Source organism: Triturus cristatus, chromosome 8, assembly GCF_964204655.1.
Source record: "Triturus cristatus chromosome 8, aTriCri1.1, whole genome shotgun sequence".
NCBI classification, from domain to species: Eukaryota; Metazoa; Chordata; class Amphibia; order Caudata; family Salamandridae; genus Triturus; species Triturus cristatus.
The window spans coordinates 1,277,583,434-1,277,604,679 of record NC_140591.1 but is presented as its reverse complement, the minus strand read 5'-3'; the positions used below and the strand labels follow the sequence as shown (position 1 = coordinate 1,277,604,679).

The window sequence follows — 21,246 nt, the reverse complement described above, 5'->3', positions numbered from 1 at the left end:
CCATGAGTTTTGTTACCTCCACGTCTTACCTGTGGAATACCCTACCCACCCACTTGAAAAACTTTTCTGAATTGTTTCCATTTAGGAAGGCCCTCAAGACCTGGCTTTTTATCCTGTAGTCATTGTCTATAATGGTAACAGGCATTTCCTGTTTTCTCTTTTTCTAATCTATCATCTTTCGTATCAGGTTTTAGCGCATAGACACCTTCAGGCATTAGTCAACGCTTTTTAAATAAATAAAATAAAATCAATACCCAGCACTGTCAACTACACGAACGCCATTTGACCCTTGGCGAAAGTCCTGTGCATGGAACCCCTCAAAGTGAGTGATGGCAACGATCTTATGATAGTGCCCGCACCCCTCATCCCTCCGTGAATAATATTGTTGTCTAACTGATACTCAATGCCAGCTTGCTTACAGGGGCAAAATCAATGCTAGCTAGCAAAACGACAACTCACTTCTAGTAACATGCACATGGGCCAACTCGTCATGTGAAAGGTGTTCATAGGCAAGCTGCTAATGGACATGTGTAATAATAGTAAATAAGTCCAGTAGCCGAGATGTGGATAGATGATGAAGGTTTATTGATCTAGCTCCAGATGTAGATAAGTAGATAGAATGAGCCCCACCAGGAGCAGCTCCCTTGCTGCTCAGCCCATACTCCCAACTGACACTCCACAACCAGGCATCCCAACATTCCATTACCTCACCATGCACACCAGCATTCCAAAGCACATTCACACTGGCTGAGCAGCAAGGCAGAGAAGCAGGAAAGATACATAGCACTGAGAACCAGATACCACAGCATGATACCTTGTCTTATGTTGCAGGCTGATCATGCAAATTCTGCACAGATAAATGTACGTTTGGCCCTTTGTACCTTTTGCACTTGAAATCGGGCTCTGGGATTCTTTGAGGACCAGTCCCTTCGTTTTATCTTGTGCACTCTCTCTCACTGAAGCCTGGTGATACATACTGTGCACTATAATTACAAGTGTCTTCTTTAATTGCAGCAATTTATTCAGATGACGATGGGTATGAATCATTAATAAATGGAAGCTCACAGTATTATACTGGGACACTCAAAATCAGTGATCAGTGCACCAGTTCAGAAGCGCTCTCTGAACAGCTTACGGAAAGGGTAAGTCTTCATATGGTTACATTTTACTCCTTTTCTACTACCGATGTAAAACGTGTAATACACCAGCTTTCCAAGTACCAGAATGTAGCGTGCACACCAACAAAACAGCTAATAACTAGCAGGTGTAATTCATGTTTTTTACACCCTTGGCATTATGGGCTTAATGCGTCATTCATTTTTAGTCATCATTGTAAAAAACAATTCATGCATTTCTTGAAACGTACTCCACTTTATATGCAGCTCTTCAGATGAATGTACCATAAGGAAAAGCTGGGCTGGAAACAGTTCAGTTTTACTGCAAAATGGCTGACTACCTGCATAACAACTCTGTGAGGGATCTATCTGTTAGGCCCGCTGGCCAAACTTGTACCACTATGAAGCATATAAATACAGTGTATGTGTTTGTGTGTGTGTGTGTGTGTGTGTGTGTATATATATATATATATATATATATATATATATATATATATATATATATTCACTGAAAAAAACATAGGTTTCAGACACGTTATAGTTAGAAATTAGCATTTAAAAAACCTTAGAAATTCACTGAAAAAACCATAGGTTTCAGGGACGTTATAGTTAGTTGGACATTTCTCTTATAGAAAACCATAGAAATTCCCCTGTTATAGTTCGTTCAGCTAACTATAACTCGCGCACCCGCAATGCACTACTGATGATGTCACATATTACATCAATCATGACATGGTCAGTGACATCACTGATAACATCACTGATGACCCCGGGGACTCCATCTCCCAGTCCTGGCCTCTCCGTTGGGGACCATGGGGGGAGCCCCAATTTCCTCACGGTCCCGCCGGCTCCCCGCCTCCTGTGGGAGCCGGCATTGCTTTTCCACAAGGGGAGCTGCTGACATACAGCTCGCCTTGTGGAAAAGCAATCTGCTTTGGATTTTGGAAGTGAGAGCAGGAAGCCTGCTCTCGCTTCCAAAATCCAAACCCGTGTTTGCTATGACAGGGCGGGAGCCACACGGCCTCCATCCTGCAATAGCAAACAGCAGTGTCCTGGGGGTGGGCACCCCGGGACACTGCCGGAGCCGGCTCTGGGGGGTGGAGGTCCACAGGGCCATAAAGGGCTCCAGGAGGGGGACCGCGTGGCCCCCCTCCCTACCATTGCAAAGCCCCGGGAGGTGGTGGTCCTAGGGGGGTCAGGGTGTTTCTACCCTGCCCACTTTTCTTGTTTTGTAATGTTTTTTCTACTGTTTTCTTGTGCCTCCGTTGTACCGAGTCACAAGATGGCTGCCAACACGTCCTGGTTTGGAGTGTTGGCCGCGAATTAGAATGAAGCTCGTGGTCGGGAGGGTCCACGAATCCACCGCGGCCATAGATATCGAAACGTTTTCTTTTTTACATTTCTCAGGAACTACTGAACGAATTTACACCATTTAACAAAAAGGGTTCTTTCTGAACCAAGACCTACATTTTTGCCAAATTTGGTGTAATTCCGTTCAACAGTTCGGGCTGTAGCTTTGTCTAAAGTTTTCGATGGAAAATTACATGGGGAAAACGTGTTTTGGGACCCCTCTTTTTTCTCGGCCCCCGCTTGACGAATCACCCCGAACTTTTAAGACAAGAGCTGACCGGAGCGGGTCAATAGTTTTGAAAATTCCACGAAGATTCGTCAACCGGCACCAAAGTTATTGGGAAAACAAAAAACGCTTTTCCTATGGAAACCAGGTCCTAACTATAACTACCAACTGGCGACCGCCAGTAGGTAATATATATATATATATATATATATATATATATATATATATATATTGCAGCTCCCAAAACTCTCGTTAGTCACACAGAGTTAAGCACTCATAGGAGGGGTTCCGTATCGATTATTCTTTTATTTCATTGGTTTTTCGGCAGAAATCAAAATAGCAAGACAGACGCGTTTCGAATAGATCTTCATCAGTGTCTCGATAGCAAGACCGCGCGCCTACATTTAAATACACACGCTCTTGGTTGGTAGATGAAGTTCCCTTCACTAGTGAGGGTCTTTAGGGGCCAACTAGTTCACTTGTTACCTCCAGTAAGCCCCACACAGTGGGATTGCTGAGAGGTCATCAGAGGCCATGCCCCGTTTCTCCACCACCCTGAAAAACATGCCTCCTGGTGCACTACTATTTGGGGGATGGAGTCCTCTTGCCCCTTGAGGGTCCCTGGAGGCCAACTAGCCCCCGTGTTACCTCCAGTAAATCCCCCACAATTTCAAAAAACAAAATGAACTGCTCCTACCTGATCTATATGGTGTGTGTGGTTAGCAGTCATTCAGGTGCTCAGTGTTTTTGGATGCAGCATCGTTTTTACTGTCCCTTCATTTCACAAATATTTCAGCCTGATAATATTTTCTGCTAAGGGTCATTTGTCAAGCTGCTGAATGATGATGCCAATAGGATGAAATGATAGGCTCCGATTATTATTATGTTTGGCAGTATTACTAGTAGTGGTAATGCCATACCTCCAATAACACTACACAGTTACACTACCATAATAAATTCACTGAAATTGTTTTTTGACTGAAAACTTCAGTAGCATGGACCACTTTCTTGTCAGTCAGTGAGCTTATAGAGCTTGCATCTGTTATTATAAGCATCCCTAAAAATGTTGCCATATCTTCATGTTGGGTGGTGCCAGCCCAGCTATTCTTAGTTTTTATAGAGAAAAAGGAGATTCTGTGCAAGAATGATGCTGGTTAGAAGTAAACGGATAGGCATATTCATTATTGAGTTGCCTCACCCTTGACCCACTCAAGGGGGCGCAAGGGCGATGCAACTATGTCAGATTTATCAAGCCATTCAAGGCCACCGTGCATGGCCATGAGTGGCTTGATAATGCTAGAGTAATTTAAAGCAAATCACTCTGTTGCATTCCTCTGCCCCAGGGAGGCATTCCATGGGTGCAGCGTGCGTGTTCCCACGCATTCACTCACTGATTATGGCGCATTCCCAGATTTACCATTACTGATCGACCTGGGAATGTGTCAAAATGCTACCTCTTTACTCTTTGTAAGTGAGCTGCATTCTGCAGCACACAAAGTAAGAGGAAAATGCCTGAGAGGATTGTTTTTGTGCAGGAAGGTGCCCCTTCCTGCACAAAAACAATCCTGCAAGGGAGCCTGCATTAGCGTGAGGCAGAACATTGTGCGCCAGCGCAAGGAAAGGACAGGAATGCGGTATTTAATGTTAAATACAGCGTATTCCTGAACTTTCACACAGCACAGCAAGGTGGCTAGCTGCATTGCGTTGTGTGAATTCTTGATAAATCTGCCCCGGAGTATCAAAAATGTGTGGAGTGTGCAGGAACAAGTTGGTGGAAAAAGAGTCATGTGTAGGGCTTCAGACCTCCATTTATCTAGAAGTTTGTCTGTTGTGTTAACGACAGGGGTTGTCCAAAACACAGTGCTTCTCTATGTACTTGTTGATTACAAATACTTGCTTTATCATTAGAAATTCTACACAAATAAATTGTTTAGAATCTGGCCCCTTTGTAAAATCAAGACCTCCTGGCAGATTCAGACAAAAAAATGAATAGGCATTTTAGCAACATTTCTGAAAACAATACTGAAAATACGATCCAAGAAATATAGACTTTCCTGAAGGAACATGAAAGAAGACAGCATTGAGAGTCTGAAAAATACAGACTAGGAAGTGAAATTGGGGGTTGATCAATAACAAAAGTAGGCCAGCACCCAAGCAAACTGACATTTTGCCAAAAACTTAGTTCTAAAGAAAGCCACTGTCTATAAGTCTGAGGGAGTTGCTTCATGGCCTACCAGTGTAACATGGGGAATCATGACAAAGTTTCATCACAGTCACCACCATTGGTACTAATAGTATTGTAAAATCACAGTACCTGTACAATAGAAGGTAAAGACACCCAATGATGATAGGTAAATTGGACAAGAAATTATAAAAAAGAAAAACCAAGTGGTGGTGTTGAAAGGGGCATGTGTGGCTACATTGTACTCAAAGATCTAATCACTTGAGTCCATTATTTACACAACCGTGCATTCGATTTACATGTGTACATACACAAATGCATTGCTGTATAATTTTATGCGAAGGACAATGTGGCCGAATGCAGGAATAACACAAAAAAATATTGTAGGAAGCTGGCTCTGTATATACTTTACAAAAGTAAGGTATAGTGTGCACAGAGTCCAAAAAAAAATCCCAAGAGGCTTTACAAAGGCTAAAGTAGATAATACTAATGTTCTCTTTTGTGGCAGTGTGGGCAAGCAGTTAGGCTTATCAGAGGGCTGTGTTAAGCACGTGTTGTGCACACTCAGGCAAGAAGTGATTTCACACACTCAATGACTAAATCTGAGACCAATGGTTTATAACAATAGTACATTGTTACTTTTATTACTAGAACCAAAGAAACTTAGTTGCAGGCAAGTACAGTTTTCAAACTGGCGATACTTTTCAATGCAGCAAATGAATACTTAGTGCAGGACTTCAGTTCAGCAAGATAGATACAGTTTTTAGAAATAGCAATACTTCACAGATCAAGAAAAATATACACTTCGTGCAATATTTCAAATGAGCAATGTTATCCTATGGGAGGAAAACAAGAATGCATTTTCACAGGTAAGTACTTTACTCACAAACCCAGTCTTCCGGGTTTTAGGTCAACGTAGGGCAAGGTTCAAGTAAGCACCAAGTTTGCACTCCCAGCGGCACTGGGATGGCTAGGTGCGGAGGTCAAATTCGGAGTTGGGCGCCCAATGTTTACCAATGGAGAAGGGGTCACTCAAAGTAGTGCCAATTATATGAATGTAAAGTGGGGTTGGAGTTCAACCTCCGGTAGTTAAGACAAGCACTGGGGGGGGGGCACAAGGTAGCACCAAACATGCACCCTCATTGGCACAGAGGCAGCCGTTTGCAGAGTGCCAACTTAGCGTCGGGCACCCAAAACAAATCAATAGAGGATGATGGTCTTGAACAAAGGCTGCAGACTCGGACCAGGAAATGGTATGAAGGGAACCGGTGGCTGGGCAGGTAAGTTCAGAAGTTGAGGGTCACCTGGGCACCATTGGTAGGGCTCCCCAAGCCCTGGGGACTGCGGGTGCAGGGGTCTGCTTGGATGTCGGAAAAGCCTTACTGGAGCCGGTCGCGGTTAGGGAGTCCTTCGTGTTGAGGCTGCGGACATCATCGTGGAGTCCAGGAGGGGTTAGCCCACTGTGGAGTCGGACTCTGGATCACAGGGGAACCTCGCTGGGACCAGTGGCCCACTTGGACTCTGGCTGGAGGCGTTGGGTGCACTGGTGGATCAGAAAGCAGGGTCACAAGTCACAGAGGCATTTCTTGGAGTTTCTTGTTGAACATGGACACTGTTGTTGGGAGTTCTGGTCTTTGTTGAAGGCAGCAGCCCTTCCAGAGGTTTTTGGAGGCTGCTGGGCTGTGGGATGTGTCGTCGGTTTTCGCTAGGTCTTCAAGGGCTGCAGACAGACCGGCAGGACTGGGGCCAAGTCAGTGGGTGTCTTCAGTCTTCCTCTGCTGCACAGCTCTTCTTTGTTCTCTTCCTTCCTAGGTCATCAGTAACTAAGGATTAAGGTTCAGGGGTGCCCCTAAATACTCACTTTAGGGATGATACAGGGCCTGGAAGGTAGTAGCCAATGGACTACTTATCTCTAGGGTGACCACACCCTTTTGTATGTCCACTCCTAATCCTATTGGCAAGAGTCCTCCAAAACAACATGGAGGATTTTCAAAGGGGGGGGGGTCACTTAAGCTTAGGACATCTTAGGGGTAGTCCTGGCTGAGAGGGGATACATCTCTCCTGCTTACTAATTTTCTAACCAACATTGCTGTCAAAAATTGGGGCTTGGTCAGGGGGGGCGGGCATTTTCACTAGCTAGGGAGGCCCTGGTCAGCATAGCAAAGGATGGAAAGTGATTGAGGCTCATCACCTTTCAATGCTGTTCCCGCTTGAGGGTAGAAGTGAAGCACCTCCACCCAGTGCAGGCTTTGTTTCTGACTCACAAGAGCAAAAGGTTCCCACCTTAGGGGTTCAGAAACATGTCTAGAGGTGGCAGGCTGGTGTAGACCATTCAGGCACACATTAGTGGGTTGGTAGGTTTTCAGGGGACACCTCTGAGGTACCTACTGAAAAAAAGTGCCAATTCTAAATCATATACCCCATATTCAGGAATTAATATACACATTAGCTCAAAGAATAGACCTTGTCTAGCCTCCAGAATAGGTGCATGTATATTTCTTTTATATCTATGAGCGAAACTTCCCAAATGAAATGGCTCTTGGGCTGCAATATGCAGCACAACTGAAATATTTGGTGTAAGATAAGAAATAGCACACATCCCTTCCCAGTGCCGTGGAAGCACCTTGTATGCTTTAGTGCTACAAATAAAATACATACCGCCCTGTAACTGTGCGTCCAATGTGTGATATTTACTAAGAGGAAGGCCTGCCTCTTCAGGAAAAGTGCTTTGAAATTGATCACACCATTTGAAATCATTCCATGCAGAATTTATAAGCATAACATTTGCCCACAGTGCCATATATGAGCAGCGAGCTGACCATAAGGAATATTCTTATATTTTAGAACTCACATTTGATGCACTAGCATAATCGTTAGTTTGCTCAATTAATGGATCGTATAGAAGGTGTCATTAACAGTGTCTCTCCATCTACAGTGATCTTCCAGTATTGTAAAGTGTAGTTCACTTGTTTCCCTTGTACCTTAGCTATCCAGTTCCTACTTACTGTCTGTTCCTTATATTCCAATTACCTGTGGTATCATCAAATTCCAATATGTTAGGACATTTGCTACCTTTTAAATGTCCTACATATCGGGAAGCTGGGTTACAACCTGAAACATAAAGCTTTATACATACAGGAGATGCATTTTCCTTGGCATGATTGTCCACTGTTGATGAAACGCTTGAATATTTGGCAGTATGGTACAACATGGGTACCATCCAATCCTTCCTTTGCCACAATCCCTACATTGTACATGATGCGTCTTTTTCCTTGCACATAATTTTGTTTAGGCACAGGTGTCTCATATGGGCCAAATGGGTCGCTGGGATTTCTGGATAACTCTCTACAAATCCAGCAATTTTCAAGACCTAAAGCCTGGGCTACTTTCTCATGTACTGTAATGAGGGGATGGTCAGCAGGTTGTTGCAATACAGGTAGCACACACATAGGTAAGGTACTAGAAAATATTGTTTGCACTATGCGATGCATTTTCTTGAAAGTTACGGCGTGTCTTTCTGTCTCAGTGTTCCAGGGTTCTTTCTCTAAGAATCAGTAATAAAAATGCTTGCAGTGTGCTGTCATCTGCTTCTCCTCCTGGTCCGTAGTCATCTTGTTCGGGGCGGTTTCACGGACATGCCCTGCGGTGTCCTCTTCAGTCTATTTTTCAGCAGGTGCAGACCATCACCTTTTATCGAGACTGCATTGCATGCTTTACTCAACAGCATCTTTTGGTGTCACCGTTCCTGTGACAATTGATGATAGGCCCTCAGCATTGTTCTTCAGAATGGTCTGGTCTGTCTCCCTCTAGCCCGTTATGTCGCGCTGCTCCACGGGTGGCCGGTGCTCATCCGTTATAGGTACTCTGCCTCAGGCGTTGTTGGGGCAGCTCTGCATTGTGTTCCATGCAGACACTCCAGAAGTTCCTGCACCTTTGCCACTGTCCGCGTAACCAGGAGCATGATGTGGGGTCCATTCCACCTAGAACTAAGAGAAACATCTTTTATTTTTCTCACCATGACCATGAACATGTCCCCAGGTTGGGATGCTGTGAGAGGCAACCTAAATCCAACGGACATATTACGCCCCATCAGTACCTCATGGGGGAACAAGATAGTTGTTCTAGACGGTGTCCCTCTTATGGCATGCAGCACTAAAAGAGTACAACAGGCCATTTCAGGCGTGTTGCATCAGTTGTCTTTGCTAATTTCATTTTTATTGTGGAGTTCATTCTCTCCACCTGGCCTGAACTTTGGGGGTGGTAAGGGGCATGCAGTTTCCACTCTATTCCCAAACAGTCACACATCTTGTACTCAACAGCACCTTTGGTTCAGAAGATGGCACTTGAAATAACCTCTCTTCCTGTGGTCCCAGCTAAATGCTTACTGCAAACCCTTCTTTTCCTACATGTAATGTGTGCTCGAACAACTCCATTGTCCAGTAGAAATGTTTGTCTAATATGTAGGTGTACCATTCAGGCATTGACCCTTTGAAAAATGCTGCAGTACAGTGTGCAGGCCCAGGTACTAATGTCAACTGCACTAAATGAGTGACCAGGTCACTCTCAATGTCACAGCTGTATTTAAAAAGTTCTTGAAACACGTTGTCATAAACATCTCTGTGTAACAGAGTCCATTGGTGATGTGTTGGTTGGGGAGAGAGACAAGACAGGCGGTGCACATAACACAGAATCCTTTATTTGCAAGTAGTAAGTGCCTTACTAGCCAATTCTAACCTGTCCTCAGGTACTTGTAAGTAAACCCAATTTTGTGAAAAATATAATGTTGCATGCAGTTTTACAGAGGAGGTCTCTCCCCAGCAAATTGATGGGTGCATCTGGTGACAGGAGAAACTGAAGGGTCAGTGTGAAGTCATCAACAGAAACTGGTAGGGGTTCTGACAGTTTATCATGCATCATCATTCCATTTAGTGCTATAAGTAATGACTGTTTCACCACTACTAGGACTCAACTTTTTTCTTACAGCTGATGGGTTGCACCACTGTCTATTAGGAAATCAATATCTTTACCTCCTACCTTATTTGGAAACATGGGATTCCCCTCAGGTGTACTGATACCTTCATCATAAAGTACTGGGCTCTCGTTTCTGCAGTTTGTCCCATCTCTCTCCACGTGGTCCTATGCTGATCCATGGTGCTCCTGCAAAGAATTCCTAAGGGTGGGCTGAGTCTGTTTGAGGTCTCTGAGCATGGGTGATGCTGATGGCTAGACCTCATTTCTGTCATACCTGTCATTCCTGTTGTTTCTATAATTTACATCATACTGTTCACTTCTCTCATTCCAGTATCTTCTGCCTCTATTACTTTCACAATTTTGTCCCCAGTGCCTGTACCTCCGGCAAGCATAACACTGATCCCTCCTCTTGCCTCTTCTCTGGTATCCTTGTCTAATATCCTGTCTATGCTGTACCCCCTGATAGTACATTCCCTCTGGCTCCTCCTCTCTTTTGTACTTGCTGCAACATCATTCCTTTGTCATTTTTAGTGGTGTCCTTCCTTACCCTGAAAAGTCCATCTCTTTCCCTGATTATGAGAAGGGTGCACAACTCTTGATATCCTTTAGTAGACCAATCAGGGTGGCGCAGTTTACAACTATAGGCCACAGAAGTTAACAATCCATTATAAGTGTCTCGGTAGCTAATACCTTATCTGCCTCTGGTGTGCACGGTACCCCTGCACTGTTATCCCATGCTTCATTGTACCTTAAGATGTAATCAGCCACTAACTCCCCTCACTTCTGCAACGTGGCCATGACTTGAGAAAAATCACAAAGTTTGATAGCTAGGCCATTAATTGTGTCCCTGATAGACTCTAGCCAATTTATCAATCTATTTTCTGTGACATCCATATTATTAGTCAGTATTGTTCAGTCACTTTCCTGTGAATTTGGAACGCCCTTCTTACCAAAGACCATCTGCTACCATGTGCTATTTTTAATAACATTTCTACATCTCGAGGGAGGGGGCTAAAGGCAATGCATATTTCATGAAGCCATTCATAATATTTCACACTGGCAGAAAGCGAGTCAGGCATGTCCTCAGTCATCTGAGTTGCCTACAAGGGGGTCCATGACTTTAACATGACTGTCTCCCCCAACTCTATTTTTGGTGCAGTTATTTTAGTGTTCAATAGTATTTCATCAGTAAACGACTTCTCACCCTTTCCCTTTAGTGCCATTGTGCGTGACCGTGTATGTATCAGCTGTTCCCTCTTATCTATCTTATGCTGGAGCTTAGTCATGGAGCATTGTATTTCCTCCCTATCAATGTTAACTTCTTCTTGAAACTCATCTGCCTCCATCCTCAGGTGTGCCAACAGCTTGCGTTCCTCCTCGTTGTTTTACTCTTCTGCACTCAGCCCCAAATCCTCCCTCAGGCAAAAAGTGGAAGTTTGGTCTGGTGTTTCAAAAGCATGTGGCATGTCCCCTCCAACTGATAGGTGCCCATTCAGGATTGGTGCTGTTAAAGAATATAACCTTTTACAAAGCATGCGATTACAGCACGTTCATTACAACAACCACGTTGTTACATCTCAGTACCATTAACACGCAAGTTTTTACAACGACTTGCTCTAGGGGGCGCGCTGGACTTAGGAATAGCACAATTTACTATTCCAACTCCAGTGTATGCAACAGTAGGGAAGGTGTTGGAATAGTAAATTATACTATGCCTTAGTTTAGAGCGCCCCCTAGAGCAAGTCGTTGTAACAACTTGCGTTGTAATGGTACTGCGATGTAACAACGCGGTCATTGTAACGACCGCGTTGTAATCGCATGCATTGTAAAGAAGGCATTGTGATAGCTATTTCCAGTTCTAAAACTGCCATCTTTGGGGCTAGTTGGCATGTCAGATACCCTGGTTAAATCACCTTCCAGGGATATATGGAAATAGGGGACAAGTGATAAGCTTTGTTTTGGAGCCAGTACCTGCTTGTGTGTGTTGTAGTGTATTGTATTGTATTACACACTTATATAGAGCTGACTGTCACCCTACGGGTATCCTGGCGCTTTAAACCTAGACTGATGGAGTCAACAGAAGCGGGCCTGAATGTTAGCAAGGAGCATTACTCTCATTCCTGGGAAATAGCCAGGTCTTCAGACTTTTTCTGAAACCTAACAAAGAGTTAGCTTGTCTTATGCTCTGGGTTAGCTCATTCCAGAGGCGTGTTGCTGCTGTTCCAAAGGCCCTACCTCCCATCCTGGATTTCTTAAATCTGATAGTTGTTGCCAGATTTACGCTAGAAGAGAAAAGGTGTCTAGTAGGCTTGTACCAGGTGAATCTCTCCTGCATGGATAGAGGGCCTGTGCTATGCAACGCTCTGTATACCATGCATAGGGACTAAAACTAACTCTGTCCCTAATGGGCAGCCAATGGAGGTCCCTCAGAGCCATGGTGGTGGAGGAGCTGCGCTGCCTATTAAGTGCCAGCTTAGCTGCTATAGACTGGACTCTTTGCAGCCCCTGCAAGATGTATTGTGGAGCACCCAAATACAAGGAGTTGCAATAGTCCAGTCTGCACAGAATTATGCTCCTCACCACCAGGGGTCTAGCCTCACTGGGTATAAGTGGTAAAATCTGCCGAAGTGCTTTTAGCAAGGCAAAGCACACTCAGATTGTTTTATTAGCCTGTGACAGCATTTGAAGATCTTCATCAACCAAGACACCCATGTTGCGTACTGTTTTGACTGGGTGCAGGGGGTCATCCTCCGTGTTATTTCGTTCACAGTGTATGCAGGGGCCTGAAAGTATTGGGTAAATTGAAGTTGCTGGAGGAGGGGCTGAGAAATGAGGTGGAGGCAGAACAGGCCCTGCAGAATGGATGCTTTGTCCCAATATTGGGTGACTGTTCTCATTGTTGTCTCTCCCTGTGACCCAGGAATTAAATTCACGATTTGCATACACTCTCTGTCTTTTGCATTCTTTTACAGTAAACAACAACATTTCCTCCTCAGTCGATGTGCTACTAGTTATTTGCTCACTGTCTGCTCCTTCCCCCAGTTTGGCATAAAGGCCTTGTTGCTTGGAGGTGATAAACAGTTTCTTTAACTTATTTATGTAAATATTCACTTGACAGTGTGTCCAAATACACAGCAGAGCAGCAGCCCTTCTAGAAGTAGTGACATTTGGTATTGCTTTAACCCTGTCTACTTCAGCTGATGAAAACTCACACTGTAGCCATAGAGACAAAAAAATGATGTTCCGTTTGCACATAGTTACTTAATTCTAATAAAAATTGGCTATTAGTTGTGGGACAATCCTTTGCTAGTTCTAGTTCCTTTTTATTAGGGTGTTTGCACTTACAGTTCACCACTGCTATTGCAGAACAGTCTCTGTACTTAGTTGAGGCATTCCCCTAGCTTTTCTTTTTTGAAAGGAGAGCTTTATTTTTAGCAATTGAAAGCCACCGCTGTAAGCAATCTTTTACATAGTGTGAATCCCATGATGGGTCACCCCGTAAGTGTGTAGTCTCTGTCAAGTGTTTAATATCATCTATCTCAAGAGACCCAAATCTAGGCCACCACCCTTCATTCCCTTTCAGACTAGCGTGCAAAAAGTTGTTATATATTCTAAACAATTCGTATGTTTTACAACCTGAGCTGCAGTGCTATATGATGGTAATTTAAAATCCTTCTCTAATGAGAGTCACAATTTATGTGCCTTTTCCATCATGCAAGGCCTTACCACCTCCATAGTTCCTTCAGACATGCCGTTGCTCATTGTGCCCTTCACTCACAATTTTACAACATATAAGATAAACAAATGTGTCTCCTGCAAGGAAAAAGTTGGGAGGTAGTGGATAGGGAGAGTGGAAAAAAAGAAAAAACAACTGTGGACCACTCAGAGACACCACATAAAACACTATTTTTACTCTAATGCAGCAATTCACAATTTTTCATTTAATTCAAATACACATTTTCAAGGAAACATAGCTGGACATTACTCTTAAAGATCAAAATATAATTTAAATACAGCTATTGATCCATGACAGAGCTGTGCACATTTGAAAATCATGTCCTTGTGTTTCGCGCCAGCTGATAGTGCATGCTTCCCACGTTACACTCTTGGAGGGTTTTGTTCTTCATTCCCCCTGCTTCTGGGGTCATAAATTATTCTCAAATCAGGCTCTCCTGCAGTGGATTTAAGAGGCTCCGAAAGCCTCAGCCACTTACAATCAATATATTGATACAGAGAAAAGTCACAATTCCCTCTTCAGTCTCCTGTTTAGTTTAAATGCCATTTAATTCCCTGTTTTACTAATAATATGTTCAAACCAAGGTATTCGGCTTTACTTACCCACGAGTGGCATTCATTCAATGCACACATCTTCTGACACCATCTGTTAAAGAAATAAACCTTCCAACCCTCCTCAGAGTGACTCTAAGAAAACACAGACACCAGGCAGGCTCCAAAACAGATGAAATGTATTTGCAGCTACCAGTGCTTATTGTCATGCCAAGGCAGAAGTAGATGCACATACCAGTGTTACGTCTTGGAACAAGCTTCTTCAGCCCTGAGTATGACTTTGTGAGTTTTTTATACATGTTAGAAAGTGCTGTCACCAGCAGAAAACCCCAGAATGGGATGCAGTCCACATAAAGGTAACACAAAAAATAGAATTGCCATGCAAGCACAAGATACAAAGGTGCAGTTTTTGGAAAGAGCACAGGCACTGGGAACCTGGTTAACAGGAACCCAGTGAACATATAGGTCAATTGGGGTATTCTGCTTCTGGTGTACTGGGGCTTCTGTATTGCAGAACCTGAAACTGGAGATCAAGTCCTCCTTTCAGGACTTGACTCTCAAGGTAGTGAGGGAGAGCTGTCTAAGGATGACTTATGGAGGTGCTGTGGTCTAGAATCTCAGAAGTCCTCAATGCATCAAATAACACTCAATAAATCATTGCCCAGACAATGGTTTTTGATGCAAAATGAAAAGGAAAAGAACTTTAATACACTCACAAATAAATACTGCACACACAATTTAAAAATGGGGCCTCTGAAACTACATGGGATGCAAAGTGCATACCCTAGAAAAAGGTCACAGTATGCAAGTAATTCCCTAAATCTAGAGTAGATTCTGATGCACCGAACCACTTGTTTGAAACAGGTCCCAACCCCTAATACTACAATAGTCTCTATATAGTCTTTAGCAAATCATAAAAGATATGCAATTAAGCCTAGAGACAAATCACTTCATGTTGTACAGTACATAAATACTACTATTGCTTCTACTACTACTACTACTAATTTTAATAATAATAACTGTAAAATACCAAACCATTATTAATATTCTTGTGTTATTTGTATCAATGCATGTCAAATACAAATAGGGTGCCTATCGTAGACTTTGGATTAGGGTATACACTATATTGTGATTTTGTTTGCAAAGAAAAAGATACCAGAACGTTTCCTAATGCCCAGTGAGCATTTGCAGTGCCTGTATATGCATGTGTTTCACACTATTTGGGTTCCCTCATCATGTGTTCCCTAGGAGATCCAAGCACTGGATATAATATGTCTTACATGTAATATTAACATACTTAGAGGTTATCAGCCAAGTACACGTTTAAGGCATCAGGATTGGTATGTAGAAAGTAGTTAAAAATGTTGTGTTTTTTTCTTTGTTGATGTAATTGCCATTAAAAGTGTATTTTTACTTAGGGCTCTATACTACCTCCCTGAACTTTTTTCTGATGTTTCCGGCTACTGATAGTAAAAAATGGCCTGCTTATAGTATTGCAGTTTTACCTCTGTCCATCAGTGCGGAAGAGGATGGTACGTCCGTCACCCTGATGGACAGAGAACTGCTATATTTAGAGGTCACTGCCAGCCCGGTGGCGACTTCTGTGCATTCGAAGGAGCAGACTGCACAGCAGCTTCTGTGAAGGTGCTAAACGTTTAGTGCATGGCTGCCATCTTTTAGGTAGCCGTAACCCAAATGATTTAGTTTTCACAAACAACCCCCAAAGCAGAAGTTTGTTTATGGAAAAAAAATGAAAAACTCCTATACTCACACCCTAGGAGTCTTCTCTCAGGGTGCAGAGGTCATTCATTTTTTACTGTTTGTAGATAAACCTGGCAGTGATGAACAGGGATAAAAGGACGTGAGACCATCTGCTCTAAATACGACAGGTGGTTTGATGCCCATACTCCAATGAACCCTACTCTGTTGGAAGTTGGAGTAAGTTTTATGATGATGAAACCAGCTTTGGGTATTGCCATCGGAAAACAGACAGTCTGCCCGACTCATAATTGAGCGAGCCGACCAATGATTTGGCTGAAAGGGTATCCGTTATGTTTGTGACCGAGCCCTCTGTGCACCAAACTCTAAATGGAACCTACAGCCATCACTAGCATTCCAGAGCATGACCTTTTATATAGTCTGCGAATTCTAAATTGTGCCATTTTATTCACCTCTCGATTTCCTTTTTACAGTCTTTTTGTGTCAGATTTTCTTGATATTGAGACAGGGGCATAACACAGGCCCCTGCAGCCTCCGCGATGCACAGAACTCAAGCCTGAGAGCTACCGATTACATATGGAGCGGGAGGCCCTCCGTATACCTTGCAGAGGGGCCCCCTCAACTTTTGTTACACCACTGTATTGAGATGGAAATATTTGAAAAGAGATGCAAGAACAGTTGTATCCTACAGCTTTGTTCTGATTGAGATGTTGTTGTGTGGGTGTTGCTTTTTGTAATAGTCCGTGAATTAATTGATGGGGCAGTCCTTGGCTTTGTCATGTTGCACAGGGGTGGCCCCACAAACAAAACTGTCAGATGGTCTCTGAGTGATCAGGTCACAAGTGTGTTTGCATTGCTAGGTTAGCTATTGTGATATGCCAGTGACAGTCTAGGTTTAATGTTTAGCTCTCCAAAAGTGTGAGACCTATGGCTTCCAAGTTGTTGTTGAACTCTACACCCTTCTTGTTGTCTAGGATGTCCATTACTAGTTGACAGAGTAATGTTTCACCAGCATATCCAGAACCATTCTTTCTTGATCTGTGCCTATTTGCAATTTCTAAAAATGTAACTCTAAATTAAATAGGACAATAATGATCAATTGTGTATTTGTTCCACATGTTGAAAGACAAATGGCAGGTGTATCTTTAATGGTGATTTGTACAGGTATAGCTAGGTTAGGTCTGAAGCTCATTTTTTCTCACTCTCAAAATTTCCTGCTGAACTATTTGCACCTTTTTTATTTTTGGAATTTTTTTCTGTCTCCCTGATTTTATGTGCTCTGATAGCTGCCACCTAAACAGATTATATATGGGCTAAAGTACCCCCTGTCGTTCATCAGAAAGATATTGCAAGTCACTGAGGACTTCCATAACCATATAGAGGAACGAGGCCAAGGGTTGAGTTCTTTTATAAGGTTATAGAACTCAAAGGTGACTTGCAGTATCCTTACTATGTACACCTAGGGGGTACTTTATCCCATATAATACATAGTCACAACATCACCTTTTCCACAAACCACTTAAGACCTTTCTGTGTAGCTCCTTCCTATGAAAGAGTGCGCATGTTTGCAAACATGAAGAATAAAAATAAAAGCTGTAGTGTAAAATTAAACACATCAAAAACCTGTTAGATATTTGTTGCAAACAGATAGTAGAAGCAGTTCAATACATGCCAGTTTTTTTTTTAATGAAAGTTGCCGTAGCTCGGAATATATGGAAACATGCAGAAATATTCTCGCTTCTCTCAAACTATCTAAGGAGTGCAAAACATAAACATGTTCTCTCTGCTTGTCATTGTAGCCTAGAAAAACAGAGCAGAAGAAAGAAAACCAATGTTTGTTTTTCGTTGCTTTAAACAGCTGCTTCAATTATGCTCTGTGGTCTGACTTGCCTTGAACCTTGGCTGCTGGCTCTGACCACAGGCATTGTGATGTCAAAACTCAACTAAAATCGCTTTTAATAGTTGAGTTCCTGCATTGTTTCTTTACAACCCACAACTGGGTGTGTCACAAGTCGCCAATTAGAAAGAAATTATAGACTGCCATTTATACAGGGATTAGTAAATTTGTAGATTTATATAGCGCAGTTTATTACCCATGAGGATATCCAGGTGCTGTCCATGCGCATTGGGAGATTAAGTGAAATGCTCAGAATCACATGATGTTGTGCCGACGCCGAGACTCGAGCACTGATCTCCAGCTCCTGAGTCAGCAGCTCTTTCCGCTGCACCACATCCTCCCCCTTACAGATTACAGAATCCCACACTTGTTCAATATAAGGATAGTGCAAGTCACAGAGGAGTTCCATAACCATATAGAGGAATATGGCTGAAGGCTGAGTTCCTTTATGAGGCTATGGAACTCCAAGATGACTTGCAATATCCTTATCATGTACACCATAGGGTACATTATACCATATCATACAAAGTCACACCATCACCTTTCCCACAAAACACTTAAAACCTTGGCGTGTAGCTCTTTTATATGAAAGGGTGAGCATGTTTGGAAACACAAAAAATATAAATAAAACCTCTAGTGAAAAATTAAACACATCAAAAACCTCTTAGATATTTGTTGAAAGTAGACATTAGAAACAGTTCAATACAGGTCAGTTTTTATAGAAAAAAAGCTGTGGCAGCTCAGAATGTGTAGAAACAAGTAGAAGGATTCTAGCTTTTGTTAACTATCTAATGAGTGCCAAAAATAAACATCTCTGCTTGTCATTGTAAGCTAGAAAAATAGAACAGAAGAACGTAAAGCAACATTCAGTTTTTATTGCTAAACAGCTGCTTCCATTATGCTCAGTGAGCATTGTGACATCAGAAGCTCGATTGTAATAACTTCTGACGTCTTTTCATTATAACCAGCACCTGGATGCATCACAAGTCACTGATTGTAAAGAAATAAGAGACAGGTGAATATACATGGATTACAGAATCCCATGTATTTATAAACAAGGCCACTGGAATTATGTGATTCTGCAGCCATCGCTTTGTTCATATAATTATGGGTGTACCTCATTTGCCACATAAACCTTTGTCTGCTGCATAATCTGCAGATTTAAAAAAACATTCTAGCTCAAATGAATCAAAAGTTACTAATAATGCATCAATATTTGTTCACGTGCATTAGAATGCCCTTTATAAAGGTTAACTGGTCATCTTTCTTTTGTGTATTTCTAAATTTAGTTGATAAACTGATAATAATTAGCTGAAATCTTTCCCTGAAATAATACATGATTACTATGAAAACATGTTCTACATTATGCAGCATAATTTGCCTTTTCCTGTGCATAATTGATTCACCTCTGCAGCATAATTTGGTGCAGTCCTGCTGCATAATTCCAATGTCCCTGATTATAAAACATTTATTCAGTGGTTATTCATGTCTCACTGAAAAATGTCGAGCTATCTCTTTTTCAGGACAGTAGTCATCAAACCTCTGGGCTCCCTCCTCCTCACACTTAGAATCCAGCTGGGGTCTCGATAGACCATAGTGCTGAATACTGGGTTCAGGCACTTCTTGGTGAGTCAGAGGCCAGCCTGGCTCTGCTATACCTACCCAAGACCAGCACGAGTGTAGCAGTCTAGTTGTTCCCCCTTAAGACTGCCCCCATAGCCCGGAAACACACACACACTTTGCAGCACTCTCTGGCCAGGCATGGCCAGAGAGCTTAAATAAATGGACGGAGGTCGTACAGGACTTCCGGCCCATACAGTAAACTAAGTGTGCACATCGTTATTTATGGGTCCTGTATGCCTGCGCAAACATAGCAAATAGTCAATCAATCAATGAAGCTTTACTCGATTAAAAATATTAATCATAAAAGCAATAACACATTATGTAAGTACAATAAACATAAATAGCTACATTAACAATTGATTTCTTGATTTAAAAATGAATTTAAAAAAAGTGCTGACGGAGGCTACAACATATGGGGAATCTAACATTTGTAGGGCTAAAAGTGCTGGGCGACATTGCCTAATACCAAAGGATTTCAAAACCGGTACAATCCATCTTTTCCTGGGAATGGTATAAAACTTACATAAAAAGACAACATGTAATGTGGATTGAGTAGATAGGTCATCACATGGGCAATTACAAAGATGTTTGGACCAATCATTGCAAGTCGGAAAACTTAATAACCTATGGACAGTTCCCAGACGGAAACGGACCAATAAAAATCTATCAAAGTCACCAGTAACAATTGATAAGTACGGTTGAATAGAAGAACACGTAGAGATCAACTGGTGTACCTGTACCGAGATCTTTTCTCTTTCAGTAATCAATCTACGGTCATTTAAAAAGTCCAAACACAATTTTTTCAAGTCCTTTTTCGCAATTGAGGACAAAGAAGTGGGATCTTCATAAAATTCACAGCAGTCCATGTTGCAGAAAAAAGATTTAATGTAAGCTAGCCATTTTATCCTTGGGACCCCATCCAACTTAGAGACATCTGTGATTATTGAACGATTCAGGGCCAGATTTTCTGATGTCCAAATCCTATGCCACTGGAGTAGTGGTTGTATTTTAATGATGTCTTCAAGAAAGCCAATTCCCAGTTCGTCGTGGCATATATATGTTGAAGTAGAGGCAGGAACTCCCAGTAAGAACCGTAAGAATTTATTTTCTACAATCTGCAGGGACGTAGTGTCAGCAATCCCCCAAAGGCCTGCACCATAAGTGGCAACAGAAACACACTTTGCCTTATAAATTTTCAACAACTCAGACGGGGGCCTCCTGCCAAGCTTCTTACTAAAATTATGCAGGGCAGTTACCGTACTAGTAAACAGGGCCCTTCTGGTTTTTATTGCACGTTGCCAGCTAAGTTTATTATCGAATAAAATACCCAAATAAGCAAATGATTTGGTGTATTCTATCGGCTTATCATACACAAACATGGTCTTTGGGCCTTTCCTGACGTTACTACCAGCAATCATGGCAAAAGTTTTAGAGACGTTAATAGTAAGCCCCAAATTTGACATAAATTTTTCAAAAGAGAAAATTACTCTTTGCAAAGCGAGTGGGGTACGGGCCATTAAGACGGCGTCATCGGCATATAACAAAGCCGGAATAGTTCTTGAGTCAATTTGGGGGAGGTCATGGCAATTTTGTACTAGGTATGGCCCTAGGCCATTAATATATAGATTAAAAAGGAAGGGAGCAAGGACGCATCCCTGTCTCACTCCTTTTCCTATGTTAAAATCAGTTGTACATTGACCCGCCATCCCATATCGAACCCTCGCCTTGGCCCCTGCATATAGCTGTCTGAGGAAGTTAACTAAAACAGTATCCACCCCAAGCCCATCTAAAATTTCCCAAAGCTTGGCATGTACAACACAATCGAAAGCTGATGATAAATCAACAAACGTTAGGTAAAAATTAGCCCTTTTCGCCT

General features: G+C 42.4%; 1 protein-coding gene across 1 annotated transcript in view; it reads left to right on the top strand.

Moving 5' to 3' along the window:
* The window catches only part of C8H3orf52 (chromosome 8 C3orf52 homolog), a 162,497-nt gene that overhangs the window by 125,585 nt on the left and 15,666 nt on the right, over positions 1-21,246 (top strand). Inside the window, exon 4 of the mRNA XM_085623003.1 lies at positions 1,015-1,142. Within this exon, the coding sequence (XP_085479129.1) occupies positions 1,015-1,142 (128 nt within the window). The remainder of the gene's footprint in view (positions 1-1,014; positions 1,143-21,246) is intronic.